The sequence below is a fragment of the Etheostoma spectabile genome, chromosome 19 (assembly GCF_008692095.1).
Source record: "Etheostoma spectabile isolate EspeVRDwgs_2016 chromosome 19, UIUC_Espe_1.0, whole genome shotgun sequence".
NCBI classification, from domain to species: domain Eukaryota; kingdom Metazoa; phylum Chordata; class Actinopteri; order Perciformes; family Percidae; genus Etheostoma; species Etheostoma spectabile.
In genome coordinates this window covers 7,905,491-7,924,705 of record NC_045751.1, presented here as the reverse complement: position 1 = coordinate 7,924,705, position 19,215 = coordinate 7,905,491, and the positions used below count along the sequence as shown (strand labels likewise).

At 41.3% G+C, this 19,215-nt stretch overlaps 3 protein-coding genes across 15 annotated transcripts in view; all 3 read right to left on the bottom strand.

The window, feature by feature from the left end:
• Positions 1–1,206, bottom strand: part of ndrg2 (NDRG family member 2) — a 51,327-nt gene extending 50,121 nt beyond the window's left edge. The window contains exon 1 of the mRNA XM_032499189.1: positions 1,108–1,206. Within this exon, the coding sequence (XP_032355080.1) occupies positions 1,108–1,117 (10 nt within the window). The 5' untranslated portion in view covers positions 1,118–1,206. The remainder of the gene's footprint in view (positions 1–1,107) is intronic.
• Positions 1,158–11,735, bottom strand: LOC116669381 (heterogeneous nuclear ribonucleoprotein C). Of its 13 annotated transcripts, none has more exons than XM_032499196.1 (11): positions 11,589–11,735; positions 9,842–9,875; positions 9,329–9,430; positions 6,371–6,423; positions 5,462–5,706; positions 3,766–3,838; positions 3,577–3,624; positions 3,219–3,379; positions 2,589–2,702; positions 2,268–2,404; positions 1,158–2,170 (listed from the first exon to the last, which is right to left on the bottom strand). In XM_032499196.1, the coding sequence occupies exons 3-11, from the start codon at positions 9,353–9,355 to the stop codon at positions 2,084–2,086; spliced, it is 945 nt and encodes a 314-aa protein (XP_032355087.1). In that variant the 5' UTR covers positions 9,356–9,430; positions 9,842–9,875; positions 11,589–11,735; the 3' UTR covers positions 1,158–2,083. The 13 variants fall into 13 exon arrangements, with proteins under 13 accessions (XP_032355087.1, XP_032355086.1, XP_032355088.1 ...); XM_032499195.1 differs by having other exon boundaries at positions 9,329–9,384; XM_032499197.1 differs by lacking the exon at positions 11,589–11,735 and adding an exon at positions 10,939–11,537.
• An 829-nt stretch (positions 11,736–12,564) lies between these two features.
• On the bottom strand, positions 12,565–18,767 carry si:ch211-63p21.2 (FH1/FH2 domain-containing protein 1). Its single transcript, XM_032499188.1, has 9 exons — positions 17,651–18,767; positions 16,759–16,899; positions 16,475–16,657; positions 14,898–15,017; positions 14,657–14,818; positions 14,143–14,393; positions 13,286–13,508; positions 13,100–13,208; positions 12,565–13,020 (listed from the first exon to the last, which is right to left on the bottom strand). The coding sequence occupies exons 1-9, from the start codon at positions 18,107–18,109 to the stop codon at positions 12,992–12,994; spliced, it is 1,677 nt and encodes a 558-aa protein (XP_032355079.1). The 5' UTR covers positions 18,110–18,767; the 3' UTR covers positions 12,565–12,991.
• Positions 18,768–19,215: the final 448 nt, after the last annotated feature.

The window sequence follows — 19,215 nt, the reverse complement described above, 5'->3', positions numbered from 1 at the left end:
TCACTGTTTTAAAACAGATGATTTTAAACTGTGAGGCTCAGAGAGACTTCAGGCAAATATGCTGCATGCGGTTAAAAAAGCAAGGTACTTATGCAATTAGCACATTCTTTACATGTGTACTTTGAGACTACAAAGTCTTAATTTTGTGTTTTTTGGGGGTTGATTGCCAGAATTTGCGTCAAATGTCATAGGCCTACTCCTACTGAACATCATAACTCAGTAAACTATGAACACACATACATGATACACATGTTGACGTTCAGTGTGACTTACGCTTCAAGGTGGTATCATAATTTCCAATGCCCATCACAAAAAAAAAAGAATGCTCCTAAAACTCCAGAGCTTGCCTGAGAGTCATTATTTTAAGTTTTCTTCAGTAAGCTATTATTAAGTAATAGTTGTCTGTACATATAGAGGTGTATTTAAAACAATTGGTAACAGCTTGATCATACTTTTAATGGTGGCTAATTTGCAAAAAATGTAAATAAATACAAGCAACCACAACAGGGCTCAAGTTGTAGCACATTAGCTAACACATTTTACTTCCTGTTTACATCTCCCAAAGCTTTGTGGGACCTGTGCTTCAAAATTTTGAGCATGATTATCCCCTGATTTGAGGTAGGACAAATAATAGTCTAAAATCGGTCTGAGGGGTTCCACAGTGTCAGACTTTGAAAACCTGTTTTGAGATATCCGTCTTTTAGACTTTTGCTGTCAAAGATTTGTTGTACAAACGTTTTAAACACATATCTCAAAACCCGGGTAAATAAAAGCAAAACTAAGCCTGCATGACTCGATCTAAAAGGTGCATGAGAAAATATCGGCTCAGCAAGAATTTTTACTAGGTAATAACTTCAAGTTCAATCCAGTCTCAACCTGCGTGCTCTGAACTTAAAAGCTACACCCACCCAATACATATTTTAATAACACTCTCCTTCTATTGCACAACCCACAATTTACTTTCTCTATTCACCATTTATAAAGCTCCACCAAAAAACTTGCAACATGCAGCACCATGATAGCATTCACATGTTGTACTACCTCGTTATCTGCAAGTGATTTTTTATATACAAGTGGTAATTTTAAGTAGAAACGTTAACACTGCACCTGAATGCATCCATGTACTGTAGGTTTTCAGAAAAAGCTCGTACAGGTTCCAACTTGGAAAACATGTTTATTCACTTTGACTAGTGCAGTCGAATGACAAACAAAACATCAACAGAAACCGACAAACATGGACAGCACTGCATTACATAGTCAAGATCAGTCAAGGTTGCAACACCTCAGTGACAAACAAAACTATTTTTCAGAGCAATGGGGATTTTGTCTGAGCATTAGCGCAGTCTGATGTGACGTTTTGTACATGCTCTTGTTATCTGACATGCAGAAGGGTAACAGAAATAAGTCCTCTGGGTGGTTATTGTGATACACTGCCACCTGCTGGTTAGGAGGCAGCTGTACATCAGGAATAAATCTTACACATTTTCAAACCTAGACTTTAGTACCATGTTATGTATTTTGTCTCAAGCCTGACTTAAATTCAAACCGTTGCACTTGAGAAAATCTTGTCATGTCAGCTGCTAACAGGTGGTAATTTGTTCAATTATTCTTTTCTTTTTTTACATCAACTAAACGGCCATCTAAAAAAAACAATTTCTTCGTCAATGTCACAATGGAGTGGCTTACAGCCCTGAATTAAAACGTACAATGCAATACGATGTTGCATTTATCCTTAACTAAACAATAAGCATTTTCTCTAAACGTAACACATCTGAGTTTTCATTAATCCAAAGTCAGAAAATATCCATAAAAAAGTTGAATAAAAGAAAGAAAAAGTAGGAAAAATCAAATTACCAACTTCAGAGGAAAATTGGAAAATCCAGAAACAAGTACTTGACACATTTATGAATGTGTGTATGTGTGAGAAAGCAATAGCTACAATACACTGTTATATATATATGTTATATAAATGTCCAGTCAATTCAGCAGCTATGACATGACCATTGTGTACAAGTCTGGTGTGGAGATACACTCAAACACAATCTGTGTTATGTATGTATGCGTTTGTGTGCCTGTGTAATGTTTAGGACTCGTCTCCGTTGGTGCTATCTCCGTCGTCCTCTCCTTCCTCCTGCTCGCCTTCCTCCTCCTCTCTCTGTCTGCATTTCATCTGCACAGCAGAGAAGAGGGGAAAAACAACACTTTATACATCACACATGAGTTCTTAGCTCTCGCCCTGGTTCCCTCATCTTATCCCCACTCCTCACCTCGTCGTCGTCATCCAGCAGATCTCCCTCCTCCTCAGAGTCGTTCAGGCCCCGCTTCATGCTCTCATCTTTCTTGCTGGAGGTGGAGGAGTTGAGGGGGGACACCTCACCTGGTTCTGGTTGGCAGCTCTTCATTTCTGAGTAAATGGAGGGAAACCGTGGGAAGAATATCTTATAGTAACCTCAAAGCTGGTTTACAAAGTTGTTGTTTTTTCCGGATTGAACTAATCTCTGCACTAGAAAAAACCTTCACATCTTTTACATTTTCTGTCTTTCATGCGGGTCTAAAGTGTACGTTACACTCAGGTCATTGGGGCCCACCTGACTTCTTGCTGTGGTCCTTTTCCATGCACTCTAGGCTCTCGAGCAGGTAGTCCACCTTGTGTTTGATCTGTGTGAGCTCTCTCTTGATGGACTGCAGATCATCTACCTTCACTGTGGGAGGAAAAGCAGCAGAAAAGTCATTACAACATTAATGTATATCCAGGACATTCCACTTCTGGGACTGCTCCGGTGCCGCCGGAAATTCCGCCTGATGTCCCTCTTTTCGGCCGGATGTCTAGTACCTTCCGCCTTCTCTGTGTTGGAATTTTAAACTCCAGTTGATTTATGTGGACTATGGTTAACTGCGCCTCAGATCTCTGCAGGGTCTCTGCCAGACAGCTAGCTAAAATATCTGTCCAATCTGAGTTGTCTCTTGCGCGACTAAAACAACTTTGGATCGTACACATTTCACCAAAACAAGTTCCTTCCCGAGGCTTTTTTGCAGCGGCACGGTGGCTCTGTCCGGCGCTCAGCGACCCAATGACTTTATGTTAATGTTGTGTGGACTTGCCAGACCTTCGTCCGCAGCGCTGTCGAGGAAGGTCTGGCAAAGACAGACTATTACAACATGGATGCGGTTGTGATGGAGCGGCACGGGACAGCTGACTTCATAATTGTGCTACCTACTCGCTCGGGAGGTCCTCTGGCTGGTCTTGGAGGAAGAGAAGCTGGTTTTGGTTCGTCGGCTCCCTCCTCCGCTCAGACTGACCCTGGGACGCTTTGTGGGAATGACAGCACGGGACAGAGGTGGAGGGGGAGGAGGCACCCGGGGCTGGTAGGAGTACATCCTGAGATGCAGAGGTGCAAAAATGTGTGTGTGTGAGTGACAACGGACAGAGAGAATGAATAAAAACAGAAATGTGTATCCATCTGTGTGAACACCACGTGTGTGTGTGTGTGTGTCACTGTCAACCTCTAACAGGTAGATACACAAACAAGCAATTATTCTTAAAATAATATTAATTATAATGAATAGACAGCTTACCTATCATAGTAATCTCTTTGAAAGTCATAGTCCAAATCAACAGAGGAACTGTGGAGAGGGTTCAAAGATTAACTACAGCAAAGGGCACTCATCTTTGACATGAAGTTAGACTGACTTTGCGCTTCGAGACTTGTTGGAATGCAAGATCACTGGAATTATTCTTGTGAGAATAATCGAGTGTGTACACACCTGTACATGTCTCCTGCGGAACGCTTCCCTGTCTTCGATCTGTGAGGTTTCGGCTCGCCTGCCAGGTTGATGTCTGAGGGAGGAAAAACCCAGAGTCAAGGAGGGGCTGGGAGTTGGAGGCGTAGGAGTAAGAGTGAGTACTTAGGAGTAAGAGCCAGAAGCATGTTAGGAACCGAAAGTGTGGAATCTCAATAAACACATTTTATCACACCCTCCCATCAACCAATGGTATTTCATTGTGGAGGACAAACGCAGGGTTTAACCCCTACCAGGTGGTGTTTGCAAATAATTACTAGGACTGGGACCATATGTTTTTGTCCCGATTCGATACATGAATGCCGATTTGATTTGGATTGCGATTTTCATTTATTGCGATCTTAGAAGTGTTGCAATTCAATAGTACTGCAATTTTTGTTTCCTTCTTTAACACAAACAATATGTCATGAGACATTTCTAAAAACTAATTATTTTCTGAGAAGAATGCACATCACACGTCAGTCAGTGAGTCTGACATTTATTTCCTTTATAAAGAACATAACATGGACTTTCTTCATTTTCTGCTGTCGGTCTGTTTAGTTGGAAACGGATATGATGTAGTCGCATAAACAGAAAATATTTAGGTCAATTACTGGTAAAAAAAAATAATCGATTAAAAAAGAAAAAAAATCGGCTCTAAAAGTATCACAATGCACACGTTTTTTTTATACCTACCCTTAATAATTACTAATATGGGCCAGAAAACAGCTGTTTTTTTCTTTTTACTCTATGCCAGATGTTGTTGGTAAATATCCCTTGTACAAAACAATCCTTCCTTTCAGTGTTGCTTTTTAATTCCATGTTTGGAGCACTAGAGGGCAGCTCGGCTCGCCTGTCTGGATTGCTAAACAGAAACTGAAAACTTTAAAACTGTAACAGACGTGTCTGTGAGAGGGAATATATGTTATTCTGTTTGTGTTTAAGCCCTGCAGAGAATATCGAGTTAAGAACAGGTCGGTATAACACATGTGACTTTAGACTGTACATCTGCATTAATAATAAACATTTTCTTAGACACTTTTGGTTAGCCGTTTTTTCCCCTAAACAAAAACCAAATAGTATAATAAAATACTACAATAGAAGTTATTTGAAAAATATGTGTGTTTAATAAGAAAGTTGCACTTCTTTTCTTAATATAATTTTCACCATACTTTCTTAGAACAAGTGACACTTAAACTCTGCACATATTTTTCAGAATAATTCTTAGGAGAGGAGTCCAGTACTGAATTTAAGGCTCACCCTGCATGCCAGTACCCATACTACCATACTACTTAGTATGTCAGAAAAATATTTAGTCCCAGTGCATAGTATGTCAAATTTAGTATGCCAAAAACACCAGTACATCCTACTGCATTCGGATAGATTTTGCAGCATGACTTTCTGGCTATTCTGACCATACTACTCCCACAATCCCTTGTGCAGCATTAATGAGCAAGAGGGTCAGAGTTTAAGGTGCCATGTTATGAAGATGCAGTATGTCCCTATTGTATGCATACTGCATGCAAAAGGATGTACTTTGTAGGGGCAGCTGCAGTACATTCTAAAATGTCAAAATGTCAAAAAGTATGCAATTTGGAACTCAGCCTTACTCCTGGACTCCCTGGCTTTGTATCTCCATCCTTGCAGCTCTTAATTATCAACCCCCTCCCCCCCACCTCACCTAGCACCTGTCCCACGATCATGCGGCCGTCCTCACTGACCACGGCGGCCCGGGCGTTCCTCTCATTGGCGTACTGGACAAAGGCGTAGCCCTTGTGGATGGAGCAGCCCAAGACTTTGCCGTACTTGGAAAAGATGGCCTCCACATCGGCCTTGGTGACCAGCAGGGTGTTGAGGTTGCCGATGAAGACGCGGGAGTTGAGGGAGCGGGGGTCCGTCTTGTTGGTCACGTTGCTGGCCATGGGGCTGGAGGATGACGAGGGAGGTGGACATGGAAGATGGGTAAAGGATGAAGAAGAAAAAGAGATGAGATTTTTTTTTGTTCTGCACTAAAATGTGTAGATCTCTGCACTAAGCACTATGTGAGTTTTGGCCTTGTAAGTTTAAGCTCTTTTACCACAATATTTTTTTAAAAGCGGGTTTAAAGTGGGTAAAAGACTGCAGAGGGATGCAGCTGTTATTGAGTCTAGTTTTAGACTATTGCTTGTTTCTTACAACGAACAGTCTAAAACCAAAATAGATCAAATTTAAAGTTAAAATAAAGAGCGCAATTCCTCACGTTTAAGAAGCCAGAATATCTGCTTGTGAATCACCTAAAAGATTAATCATTATCAAAATTCTTGCCAGTTAATAAATTGACCCTTAACTGATAATGTTACAACCACTTGTACCAATCTTTATATTAACAAAAAGCCATTGTAATTATTGATATACACATTAAAAATATTCAAGGTGCTACTTCCTACAATACAGGTGGATTCAGAGAAGAGGGGTACTTTTGTATAATCTTACACACATTCACACACTAAATGTGTGTTTGCATTTTCAAACGGGAGACAGGTGCCTCTAAAAGGGACATGAGACAGCAGAATAGACAGTTTGATTGGGTCACGAAGCAGCCAGCACTCACTCCATGTCTGTGTCTGTGCTCGGGTTGGTGGAGGTCTGCCTGCCTGTCTGACTCTGTTGGAGAGAAGAGGGTTGTCGAGGAACTATGAGAGATTAAGTCAGTGGGTAGACATCTACACCTCCAAAAAGTTTGCTCTTTTTTCCCCCCCCCTTTCTTGGATTTTTGGCAAACCCAAGAAGTGCTTAAAAATGACGAGGGGCTGGTCAGGAGGTGGTAGACTATAACATGTTTTAGAAAAAACTGGAGGTGGCTATAAAAACCTGTGGGATAAATGGTTGTTATGACAAAACAAGATAATGCAATAGAGTGAGAAAGCTGCTTTTACCCAGACTACTAATATTTGTGAAACTGCTCACTTCCTTGTTGTAACTCTACAGAAGGAAATTAAATTAATAAAGACTCTGAAATCTCCAAGCAGCACTTTAGTAATAAATAATATTTAGTAATAAATAATAATGTATACTGAAATAATGTCACATAGGCAGTGTTTACGAGGACAGGAGGATCCCCTAACCTTACACAGAAAAATCTTGTTATTCATACCCCTGTAGACCTAAACATGATAAATACTAGTCTCCCGGTTCCTGCATGTTATTTGCGCAGGCGCCATAATCCTTCCTGCTTCAAATTCCAGACCGCGGTCGCGAGGCACAGGGCCGAGGCTGATATGCCTCTTTCATTACCGAGAGAAAATACTCCGCTTCTTCATAGCTGTGGAAGTGCGACGCTACCGCTGCCGCCATTGTTTTTGTTTATTCTGGTACGTCATTTGGCGAAAGCCGCGCCTGCGCAGACGCGTCGGCGGGGCAGATAACCTGCATTAACCCGGAAGAATGCTCGTGCATTATTACGGTTCGCAGACTACTTCAGCAGGCATATTGGGGGGTCTCATTAACATTGTATTATTTGTACATGCTTAAACATAAAAACGGGATAGGTGGCCCTTAACCGCTGCACGTCATAATCTTAAAAAAAGGCCAGAAAGCGTGTATCAATATCCTAAAACAGCTCATGAACCTCTGTTTTTTATGATCCCATTGAGTTTTTTAGTCAGTGAGTGTCTACTGGTAGCAGGAAAAAAGAGAGGGGATACGCAGGCCTCTTTTGCATTCTGGTTCCTGCCCCCTGATGACTTTTGAGGCATCTCTGCTGCTGCTCCACTAAAAACTGCAGCTCCTGCACAAGCGAAAAGACTGTCGCTGTTGTAGTTATGCAACATTGCAAGGGGGGCAGGCACACACTTGGTATTTATTTAACTACTGACAGACAATGATCATCGTGCAGCCTCAGAAATAAAATATATTCACTTAGCTTACTGCAAAGTGTTATTTTCTCCACCCCCTGGCCCCTGTTGGTGAATACATTATTCCCTTTTTTGTGGGATTTATTTCAACATTAGGACACCAACACTGACTTTACTCATGGACCTGTTGGGTGTCTAGCTTGTGTTTCCTAATTTCCTCTCAACCCTGTGAGTAATCTTATTATCAACCACTTCAGCCATTACCAAGCCGGGTCTCACCTGCCAAAACACAGCGCTGCTGCCAGCTGGGCTAAATCTGGGACCCAGCAGCAGCAGCCTCTCTCTGTGGCCGGTAGCTAGCAGGGGATTACATGGTTTGCGTCAGGCTGCCTAGCCAAAGCTTAGTGCTCTGCTCTCCTCTACATGATTTGGCCGGGACGTTTCTGTTGCTTGGCGAGCTGACAGGGTGTCCACAACATCGGGTGTGTTTAGTGGGGACTAAACAGGCAGCTCAGAAAGTGGTGTTCTAATTCTCTGTGGGATATTGGGGTTCAAGGGGAAATATCCAGGGTTTATATACAAGCCAGTGAGTTTTATAACAGAGACTGATGCTGAAGATAGCCAACAATTGGAGAATTTGGGATTTATTCACATTAGGACACAATAACAGGAACAATTAAAATGCCCCTACTTGGTTTTTGTTTGGTTGTTAAGAGGTGTTGATTTAACATCAATATCAGTTTTATTTTTCTGCCAGTTATGATGATCACCTCAACTCATTTTTACGAGCTTGGCACATGCAGCCCGCTTTTTGAAGACTTTTCTCCATTCAACATTAAATTATATGATTTGGCAGCGATTGGGAGCTGCCTGTAAAACATAACTATGGTACAGTATGTTCAGTATGCATCAGCTTTAATAGGAGTTTGACATTCTATATGCTTATTATTGAGTTTCTTTGGCAACTTACGGGAAAGAAACAAGGCCAGATAGTGCATCAGTTTGAATGAAAACTTGATATTCTCAATAAACTGAACATAAGCTTCATAGAGGTGGTGTTTATTGCAGGGCTATTATATTGGATTGCACATACTGTAAGGTCTCCCTTGTCTTTTCATTCAAAATGAGACATCTTAATTAGGGGCTAGATGCTAATTGTGGCCCCTCATATCAAGAGTCCATTCATGGTATATTACATATTTCGTTATAACTGAAATAACTTCCTATCCTCTGCCTCATCTGGGCTTTATTGTGTGAAGGCCAAGAGCCGAGACTTCTATACATAATGGCGTTTACTGGGAAGTCTTAAGATGTGGAGGCCATCTTTTCCTTATCTTAATGATGGCTGGCAAGTGGGTTCAATAAATTAGATCAGTTAAGTGAGTGAGCTTTGGTTTAATGTTTGTGCTTTGACTGTGAAAGACACTGCAACTGCCAGGACTCATGCTTGAACACAGACAAGACAAATTCACAGAGAGCAGTTTGTACAGATGTGCATGGAGCTTAACCTTTGACGTTAAACACGGGTTTAAAGGCTTTTTAACTGATAATTACTTGTGCGAAATCCGCAAAACTCTTTCCAATGAAACTATTTGGATTTCATAAAAACTGTAAGAAAATGGCATTTAATCAAATACAATCAGGACAGTGGTTACTGAATGTTAGTATTGAATGGTTTTCAGTAGGCATGCTTTTTTTAATGGATACAAACTTACTATTGGGGGTGACAATGTTGACATCATTGTTATTATCAAGAACAGGTGTCTTTTGTCTGTGTGGGCAATAGACCAGATTTGACTCCATCAATGGCATGCAAACTAAGGAAAAAGACACATTACAAAGCAAGGGCAGCACTTATTTAGCCTTTGCAAGAAGTTAATCCAAGAACTGGATGAACGAGGGAGTTGAGGGAGTGTTATTCAGCAATTAGCTATAAATTGGGCCTCTAATAAAAACTGAGCATTATGCATTAGATTAAAAAACCGGGAACATGTGGGAAAAGCTCTTGTAAGAGGCCACTAGTGTCAGCAGACTGAAAATTATGCAGTTGATATTCAATTTTCACAGCACAAAAAAAAAACATGCTATTTGCTCTAGGAAATTCAAAAGGGGAAGAAATGGGCTGAATCACAAAGAGATAAAAACAAAAGTGGAATATTAAAAAAAAAAAGTGATGCAAAAGTTGAGGTGAAAAAAAAAAAAAAAAAAAAAGGTTGAGACCAACTTACGATTTGCAGCTGTTCAAAAAAGTGGCTTCAAAAACTAAACAGGGGGAAACAAAAAATGTAATATTAGAAAAGAGGCCATTCTAAAAATGAACTAGGAACTGTTATTTCCACAAACAGAGAGGGAAATGTATGAACACAGAGTTAAAAACAAAAGACTTGCCAAATGATAATGCCCACAATCACATTTGAATTTGTTCAGACTACTACAACACATTAACCCAAAAACCAATATAATGCATGTGTACCTACATCAAAAGATGTATGACAAAGCTGTCCGCCAGACTGTGCAGGCAGGCTACTACAAGACGGAACTCATGATAAATTAAAGAATAATAAATGAATGTTTATTAGACTTTGTGATCCTGACTTGTTTCCCCTCTAATGCTACAACTGCTCCAGATTGTGATGTTTAAACTCTTTATAAAACTACTAAATTATGTAGTTTGCCTGTGTAAATCTCAACCTGCATATTTGTGTACAGACATGCAAACTGACATCAAACATTACGAGCAGGACAATCTCGGACAGACAAGTGTCAACTTCAAAGGGCACATCAGAGCATCACCAGTCTGAGGGAAGTGGTGGCTCTGCACTCCCCCCCCCCCACCCCTGACTGCTGCCCTCCTAGGGGCCAGAATAAAGGGTCAGCCACAGAATAGCGCCCTTGAAGCCTGGACGGGATCTTGCTCAAGGACACTTCCAGAGGACACATTTGGGGCCACTGGGGTGAGGGGGGGAGGGGTGTACAGTAGGGGGTAAATCAGGAATCTTACAGATTTGGGGGATGGGGGGGTGGGGCATCATCAACTGCATGTCTACCCTTTCTTTCCATTGTAAACCTTTGTTGCAAATCTGATTATAAACTCTTCAAATACATGGGTAGGCCTAACTGATCCGCCGTAAAGCTATAAAATGATCAATTCAAAATAGGAACATAACTATTTAGAGGTGTGGGCCTGATTCCAGCTCATTGCAGGCCCCTCTTTTAGGCCTCCCGCGTGGGTCTTAGCAGCTCCACAGCTCTGAATATACTGCTACTGAAAGAACGGGTTTCTACATCTGCAAATGAACTTAGAATGAGTTTTTATCAGATTTACCGAAGGCACACATTCTTTCACACCAATGACACAGCAATCCCATGTGTTCATGTTCCTTAAAAAAGCCGCCCCAGTTTGTCACTGAGGAAAAAACATCTCGCCTGAAAAATTACATCACTCCTGAAAGATCTGCTGCAGAAAATATACTGTCTCAGCACTGCCAAAATCACAAAGAAAACAGGCAAAAACACTTCTTTGTCAACGACTGCGACTCGAGTTACAGGTGAAGGCAAAACACCGGACGAGACTTAAAAAACCTTTTAAAAACATATTTCCAGGAAAAGGGTTGACCCGTTTTGAACACCGTCCAGAAAAGACTGGTACAATCTTCCATCTTTCTTTCCTTCGAAAATACGACCACAACCAAATAAACAACGAGGTAACAGAGCAGCCCTGAAAAAAAAATGAGGTTTTGAAATGTCTCATTCGAAAAACAAAAGCAAAAATATTCTTGCGGAAGCTACTTAAAACTAGTTTCTGCGCAGCTCAATCTGCCAACACAAAATGTACGCCACTAAAGCCAACACAGTCTCAGGAATACCAGCCAGGAAAAATGCATTAAAAATAAAAACAAAAAGTCCCAAAGAGGTTCAAAGTCAAAAATTAAGAAAAATATAGGGGACAAAAATCTCTCGGTTAAAAATACTCACCAGGAGCTTAATAGGCTACTAAAAACGAGTAAAATTCAACGCTGTTAATACTTGAGTGGTTAAAGATCCGTTAACGGCTCTGCAGGCTGATTGTATCACCTTGAAACCAGTGGACACGAAATGGCGTCGACTCATACACACACAACAGAAGCAGGGACACGCCCACTGCTGCGTCTTCGTTTCTGATTGGATATTTAAACCACCCTGTGTGGCTAAACTCTTCAGGGATTGGCAGGTAGGTTTGCCAGTCCGGCTCGTGAATGACGAATCGCGAATCGATTGATTTGAATAACACTCCCAAGACGTTCAGACTGCTGCCCACACTACGAGTGCTATCCTGATATTTCATAGCTTAGAAAAGTTGATATCGATTCTGTATTATTTTGTACACGTAAACCATGACGAAAAGCGAAATGTCCACGCGCTGCGTTCCAATTAAAATAGCGTATGAAAAGCAATGTAATGTAGCATAATGTACAATTATGAAGTGGAGGGCAACTATGTCTAAACCTGATTTTTATTTTCATCATATTTTGAGACTTTATTTTGGCAAATGCTTTTGTTAATGCTCTTCTGTTAATGTTTTCTTTTAAAATTACTTCATTTACACACACACGGTTGCTTTTAAAAAATCAAAACAGACTTTAATGCACTTGACTTTAATACAGAATAGCGTTAATACAGATTGCAGCTGTGATGTGCACAAACACACACACACACACACACACACACACACACACACACACACACACACACACACACACACACACACACACACACACTCGTTTGATTTCTTTTTATCAAAACAAACTTTAAAGGTCCTATGACATGCTGTTTTTATGGATACTTTTATACAGCCCTTAGTGGTCCCCTAATAGGCCTACTGTATAATAATAATAATAATAATAATAATGCTTGTTTGCAAGCCATGATGTTGCTCTCTTTCTCAAGGGTGGGCCAAATTCTCTGGGCGGGCAAAGCAGAGAAAGGGGATGTAACCTTTCCCCTTATGACGCCATAGGGGGAAGACTCCAGATTGGCCCATCTGAGCTTTCATTTTCTCAAAGGCAGAGCGGAATACCCAGGGCTCAATTTACACCTATCACCATTTCTATTCACTGGGGGACCATAGGCAAGCTGGGACAACTCATATTAATGTTAAAAAAAACTCATAAAGTGACGTTTTTATGCCATGGGACCTTAAAAGCATCTTTACAACTCAAACATGATTAATAAAAATTGAATGGCATTGAAATCCCATGCATCTGTCCATTTTCTTACTGCGAAACAACATCTTGCTGCAGAAATGTCACTTTTAACAACAATGTCATAAATAACAATTACAAACAACTTTATTCAATCACACCAGTGGGGGAATGGCTTTTCAAAGTCTATCAGCAGGGTTACCACTTCATTTTCCGTGAGATTGGACCTGAGATATAAACAGATGTGGGTTCAGTATGACACATTCAATCAATAAAGAGAGAACAAAAATGGAGTGTATAAAGTACCTTGGATGTCAGCCATCCTCCTGCGGTTTCGTGGCAGCGTGCTATCCAGTCTTGAGATGGAATCAGGTGTTCTCAGCACTTCCTCCAGCCGACACTGCTCCTCATTTTCCTGGTGGATCAATACATACCTGGTTATCAATCATTTTGTCCTGAATGGTGCTTCATTTGAAAAAAAAAAAAGACAACCTGTGTTGAAGTTTGTTGACGTTTCCTCCTGCCTCCAGACGTGTAAGGGCCTGGGCTTTCTTCTCCACTTTTCTGTTGTTCCCTCTCTCTCTGCAGGACGATGGCCTGCTGTGTGGTCCTGTACTCCAAAGAAAAGTTGCTGATGGTTTTACAAAATTCTTCCACTTTGGTGTCTTTTACCATAGCTCGTGAGTAGCCCAGGAACAAGAGGAAAGAGTGGAACCTGGAGGACCAAAAATGTAAAGGAAAACCGAAAGTTTTACTCCATAACTAAAACTTAACAACAATGAGAAGGACAACTTTTGGCCTCACTTTAAAAAAATATACAGGCAAAGACAACATGGTAGAAATCAGGGGCGATTCTATGATCAGACCTTTTAGAGGAATCAGCCCCAATAGAGAACACACACACACACACACACACAAACACACTAAATCAGTAACTATTATTGGCTAGTCATTAGCCAATAAACTACAACGTCAGCTAACGTTTTTATTAGCACTCTACCCTGACACTTTATAAGTCACAGTCACGACCAATTTGACACAGTGTTCTAACATTCTTCAATTTTAGTTGCTTATGTTTCAATTTGGGTTCTAATCTGTGCCATGAAATTACCAACTTCTTCTTTGGGGACAACCGATGTTGATTGATTGAGTGAAAAAATTAAATTAAATTTATTTTTAAGGGGGCTGAGATGAAATTTAATGGGGCTTGAGCCTCCTTAAACGGGTCTAAAATTACCAATGGTAGCAACTGAACATGATGTTTGATGCCAATTTTACTTACAGCACCACATCAAGGAGCACTTATCACCAAAAATGTCAACAAAATGAAATGAACCATGTCCTTGCACCTGTTAATAACCCGACGATGGACCGCTCTCAGAACCTTCAGCCGTTCCTCGTATTCTCTTAAAATCTGTGGCAGGCGGTGACGAAGCGAACCCTCTGGGGCCAAAGCCTCATTTCCTCCTCCTCTCCTCTTCTCCACCTTTCCTCCTTTCCTCTTCTCCTCCGCCTTGTCTAAAAGCTTTAGCTGCTCCCATGATGCTTTGCACAGGACCTCTAGCTGGGTAAGGTTGGACAAGACTAGGGAGTAGTCAAACTGTGAACAAGAGAGAGAATTGGTGCATTTTGGAGTGCATTGTTACTTAGATTAATTTTGAATGATTTAACATAATGTGTTGTCTGTTTGAAATAGGATTACATTAGTTTTAGTTCCAGGGTTGACTTGGTTTACATTCCTTTTCTACCTGATCTTGAAAATGAGTTTGAATCAATTTGTCATAGCCTCCCCTCCTACTCACATGCAGCATAACATACACACTTAGGAGACTAACAAACACACACACAGGCCCAACTACGCACCTTTCCAGCTTTAGTAACAGCAGTGATGTCAGAGTAGAGGTCAGAGGATTGTGGGTAGAGCTGCAGCAGCAGCACACAGACATGATGCAGCAGGGGCTGGCGGGTGTGTGTATCCCTCACTTGGGACAGCTTCCCCAGGTAGCTCAGCTCAAAACCACGGGCCTTGACATATCACAATGTAATGTGAGAATTTTGCGGGAAAGAAGAAAGTGCATTAAAGATAAAGATTGTGATCACTCACCTTACATCCATTGAGAAAGTTACCGATCGCTAACACCGTTGCGAGAATACATCTAAAGGTCTGACTGTCTGCGAGCTGTTCCATGGCCAACTTCAGATGAAAGAGAGGTTCAGCAATTTCCTGTCATGAGGAGGGACACATTTAAAAGGACAATATAGGGATTCATTAACAGTAGGTGAGCCAGCAAAGCATGTTTCATTTTATTTAAAATACAATGCAATTTCTCTAATGATGATTGGAGTACAAGCCATAAAATCACAACGATTGATGGAAGACTGAAAACCAGCTACGGCATGACTAAGTGATTGTATATGCTCACATAGATGCAAAAAGTTCATGGGGCACCAACCTTGTTTTGAGATAAATGTCTATTATTCACAATGTCTTGAATAAGTACTTCACAATTCTGAACAATCCCACAATCCCTCAGTGATGCCTCTGATTGGTGGAACTCATGCTGGTGAGGAGGGGGAGCTATCGGTACCCGATCTGTGCTGCCTGCACTATCCGTCATTCACCTCCACTAGGTTTAGCTAACAGCTAATTCTGCTAACCGCTAGCTGACACCTTTATTCAGTCTAAAAGAACGTTAACTCAAACTTTACACTGGGAAAAACAGGCTACAGCTGATGTAACAGCTGTTATATATTTTAACGGTTATTTTCTGGTTTTACTTTGAGGGTCTTTTAAAGTTATTACATGCTGTCTTAGCTGTTAGCTAAACAAACGTTAGCTTCCTTTATTCAGTGGTATGCGGTAGTTTATGGGAAGAGTAGTTCCTTCACTCTATAATGAAAATATGTACACAGTCTTGTACCTTTGACTTTTTTTGGATTATCTGATCATTTTGTCACTCTAAATGACATGTTGTATGCTCACGTAAGGTCGTAAGGCATGGTCTAAAACTCTAAATACAGATTTTTCCAGACGTCAATAGGAGAAATTAATGGAAAATTTACTTCCGGAACCCAAGGTCTCTTGAAGGAGGGACTGTTGAGCTCTATCTTGTCAATTAGGGAGGGAGAAAAAAATGCTCTGGGTTGTTTGCATTTCTTTAAACCAATCACAGTCGTCTTTGGGCAACGCTAAGTCCTGGACACAAATGGGCTAAATGGTCTTGGTAAGGAACTTGTTTTGGTGGGGCATTTGCACCCTGAATAAAAAAAGCTCCACATAAAATATTACATAGAGTTACCTGTTCACACAGTGCAGTAAAGAGAGCTTTTTCAATTAGCTAGATACATGGTTGCATGTAATTTGCAGTGTATCGCGGTGTGTATTTTGTCTGTAACAAATCCCCGCCAATTCTTCCCAAAACATCCCAGTTAAATAGAAAATGCCATAAACATTTTTGATTATTATTGAAAACTACATTTTCAAATGCAAATCATATTCCAGGATAATTCCAAATCATATTCCAGGATAATTCCAGGATAACATTTTCAAATGCAAATGAAGCAGTTTCTACATGAAGTGTGTAGATTTAAGCACTTTTGCATCATTTAGACGGTAGCAAAACAAACATCCATCTTTACCAAATACATTTTCAGTGGCAAATTAATTTCACTTTAACTTACCCTTTCTAATGAGTCATAGTCCAGAGCAAAAGCCCACAGCTGAAGCCTTGAGTTCAGATGTGGGATTTCCCCCAGCGTGAGGAGGCAGAGCTCGGCTGGGGCCAGAGGAGAGAGGGGGTTCTGGGCCTTGGTCTCCTTGATCAGACCCAGTTCCTCTTCTGTTGGGATCAGTGCTTTAAGCCGCTGTTTTAGAAAGGAATGGGGAAAAAGATGAACTCATACTGCACTATCCACCCAATCCAAAACACTTAAAGTTGAGCAAATGCTGAAGACTTGACCTCTACCTGAACGTCCTCTCTGTCCAGCACACTGCTGTCCATGCTGTAGATAGCAGGGGGGAGGAGGCGGGGAGGGGGCAGTCTGCTCAGAGCGATGGTTATGATGTTACTCCGCTTCATCCCCAACACGGAGACTGACGGCTGCTTCTGTACAGTTTAATAAAGTTATTATAAGTTTTTATGTAAGTGCCTTTTAGGGTGGAATTTATCATAATAATTTGTAAATTTGTCAAAAATGTCAATAACATTTCTCATTGTGAGAAATCAAAATTAGCATATTGTATTTAATGGACATTTTAAAAACGTTTTTGTCACTGTTTCCCCAAAAGTTGACATGTAAAGAAAAGCTGATGTAGAACAACATGCATTGACCTAGTCTCACATTGCCAGACCTTCCGCTACAGCGCTGGGGGTGAGAGTGTGGCTAGTCCACACAGCATTCTGGGATGGGAGAAATGTGCTCTGGTGTCTTGGTATGTCTTTAAACCAATCACAATCATCCTGGGTGGCACTAAGCCCCGGATACAATAACGTCGTTGTGTCTGCAAAATAGCCTCTGGAAGGAACTTGTTTTGGTGGAACATGTTCGTTCAAAAGTTGTTTTAGTCGTGCAACAGAAAACTCAGATTGGACAGACAGTCTAGCTAGCTGTCTGGATTTACCCTCCAGAGATCTGAGGAGCAGTTAACCATAGTTCTCATAAATTTAGAATGCCAACACAAAGAAAGCGGAAGGTGAGGGTAATCCGGCCAAAAATGAAGGACAACCGGACCAATCTTCCGATAGCACCAGCAATCCCCCTAAATGAATCGATTTTTATACTAGGATTGACCGAATGGGGTAAAAACTAAAGTTTCACTATATTTGCTGAGTCATCATCCTGCCTCATTGGTCTTACCTGCCTCCCAGAAGCCAAATTAAAACTTGTGCTACTGCCCTTAGATTCAAACAGGTACTCCAGTCGGTTTGTGTCCAAATGGACTGGCTCAAGTCCGGCCCATATAGTCTTAGTCCCGAAGCGGGTCATCCTGGGAAGGGGAGCTAAACTCTGCAGTTCCCTCCAGTGGAGCTTCAAGGTTCGGCATTTGATAGCACCTTTATGGGAGGCAGAGGGCAAAGGTGATCCCAGCGGAGGAGGGGGAGGAAGAGGTGGGGGGGCCGGAGGGGCTTGGAGACACAACGATGATTCATTGGTTGATTGAGTTCCCTCGTCCTCTGTACTGTCTTCCTCGTCCCACAGGTCTGAGAAATCCAAGGTGTTGAGGCAAAGACGCGCAGCTGGTTTTAGGAATGAATTCCAGGATAGATCAAAATCCCAAGTCATAGGGTAATCCTTGGTTTGGTCCGATTCCTTCATTGGTCTTTCAGAGCTGATTAGTAAAAAGAGTTCTGTTGATAATTAGCAGCATTACCTTAACAAACCAGGTTTTAATTTTTGCTTTATGCTTGAGAAAAAAAACATGCACCTTCCTTTTATTAGATAAAAACGTATTTTGGTTCAGAGCAGATTTAGTGCATATTTGCTTTTGTCCTCATGTTCCACACAGCAGCTAAACTGGATCCCTTCCTTGTCTCTTTTTCTCACTGTGCAGTCTGCAAACCCCTCAGACACTGTGTATGATATGAATCTGAGTGTCTGTGATGCTCAACCTCACATGTTGACCACAGAAGTGCATAACTCGCACAACCAAATCCCAATCTTCGAACCACCTGTGGGTGCTCTCACAGCGCCGTAACCTGCAATTGCCTCGGGTGCGGTGTTAGTCCTTCAAATCTAAAAATGACTAGCCTAAGTCTGATGCTTTTATCCGAATGTCCACTGTGACCTCAGTCAAAGACAAAAGAAATGAGGTGAGCTCTGACAGGCTGGGTTTAGTTCTGCATCCAATTCTGATGAGAAAATCCAAGGAATGCCTTTCTGTAGCGCTTCCAGAATATCCAAATGATGTGCTTCTGCAGCTATCCCTTGACTTTCATCTCTCTCTCTCTGATACTCCTTTTTTAAGTGACAGCGAGTGCGCGTTTGGAGAGAAAACAGAAAGAGAGAGAGTTAGAGAGAAGTGCATTGGTCCGTTAGTGCATCCCTCTTGCTTTATTTGAGTTGCACCCTTTTCCTTAATTTTCTTATCGAGGCTGCATCTCCTGTTTGTATTGCTACTTGTGTATACACAAACGTCTTTATCTGCCTCTGAAGATCTGTTACTTCCCTCCCCTTCTGCCTCCCCTTCTCCCCCGTGAATGCATAAAAGAGCACAATTGACTAAATGTTGCCATGCATCCCTTTTCTGGTTACGTGCAACTTTGGAGATGACACATCAGCATACATTACCGCAATCATCAAAGCTACCTTGATAAGACAAGGTATAACGTTTTTAGTGTATCTGTTGACACACATGGTCCTAAATAGGTCATTATGCAGCAGAGTGATTATGGACAGCAGTGCATAATGGGTCATCTTAAAAA

Bases quoted from the DNA above. Each gene is read 5' to 3' on its own strand.
- LOC116669381 (XM_032499192.1), bottom strand. From the start codon at position 10,981: ATGGGATTGCTGTGTCATTGGTGTGAAAGAATGTGTGCCTTCG. The intron at 3,625-3,765 runs GTGTGTACACAC...CCCTCTCCACAG, and splicing joins TCCGCAGGAGACATGTACAG to TTCCTCTGTTGATTTGGACT. The intron at 3,380-3,576 runs GTAAGCTGTCTA...TCTGCATCTCAG, and splicing joins CAAAGAGATTACTATGATAG to GATGTACTCCTACCAGCCCC.
- si:ch211-63p21.2 (XM_032499188.1), bottom strand. From the start codon at position 18,109: ATGAAGGAATCGGACCAAACCAAGGATTACCCTATGACTTGGGATTTT. The intron at 15,018-16,474 runs GTAAGTTAAAGT...TCCTCATGACAG, and splicing joins ACTATGACTCATTAGAAAGG to GAAATTGCTGAACCTCTCTT. The intron at 13,209-13,285 runs GTTGTCTTTTTT...TTGATCCACCAG, and splicing joins GTCAACAAACTTCAACACAG to GAAAATGAGGAGCAGTGTCG.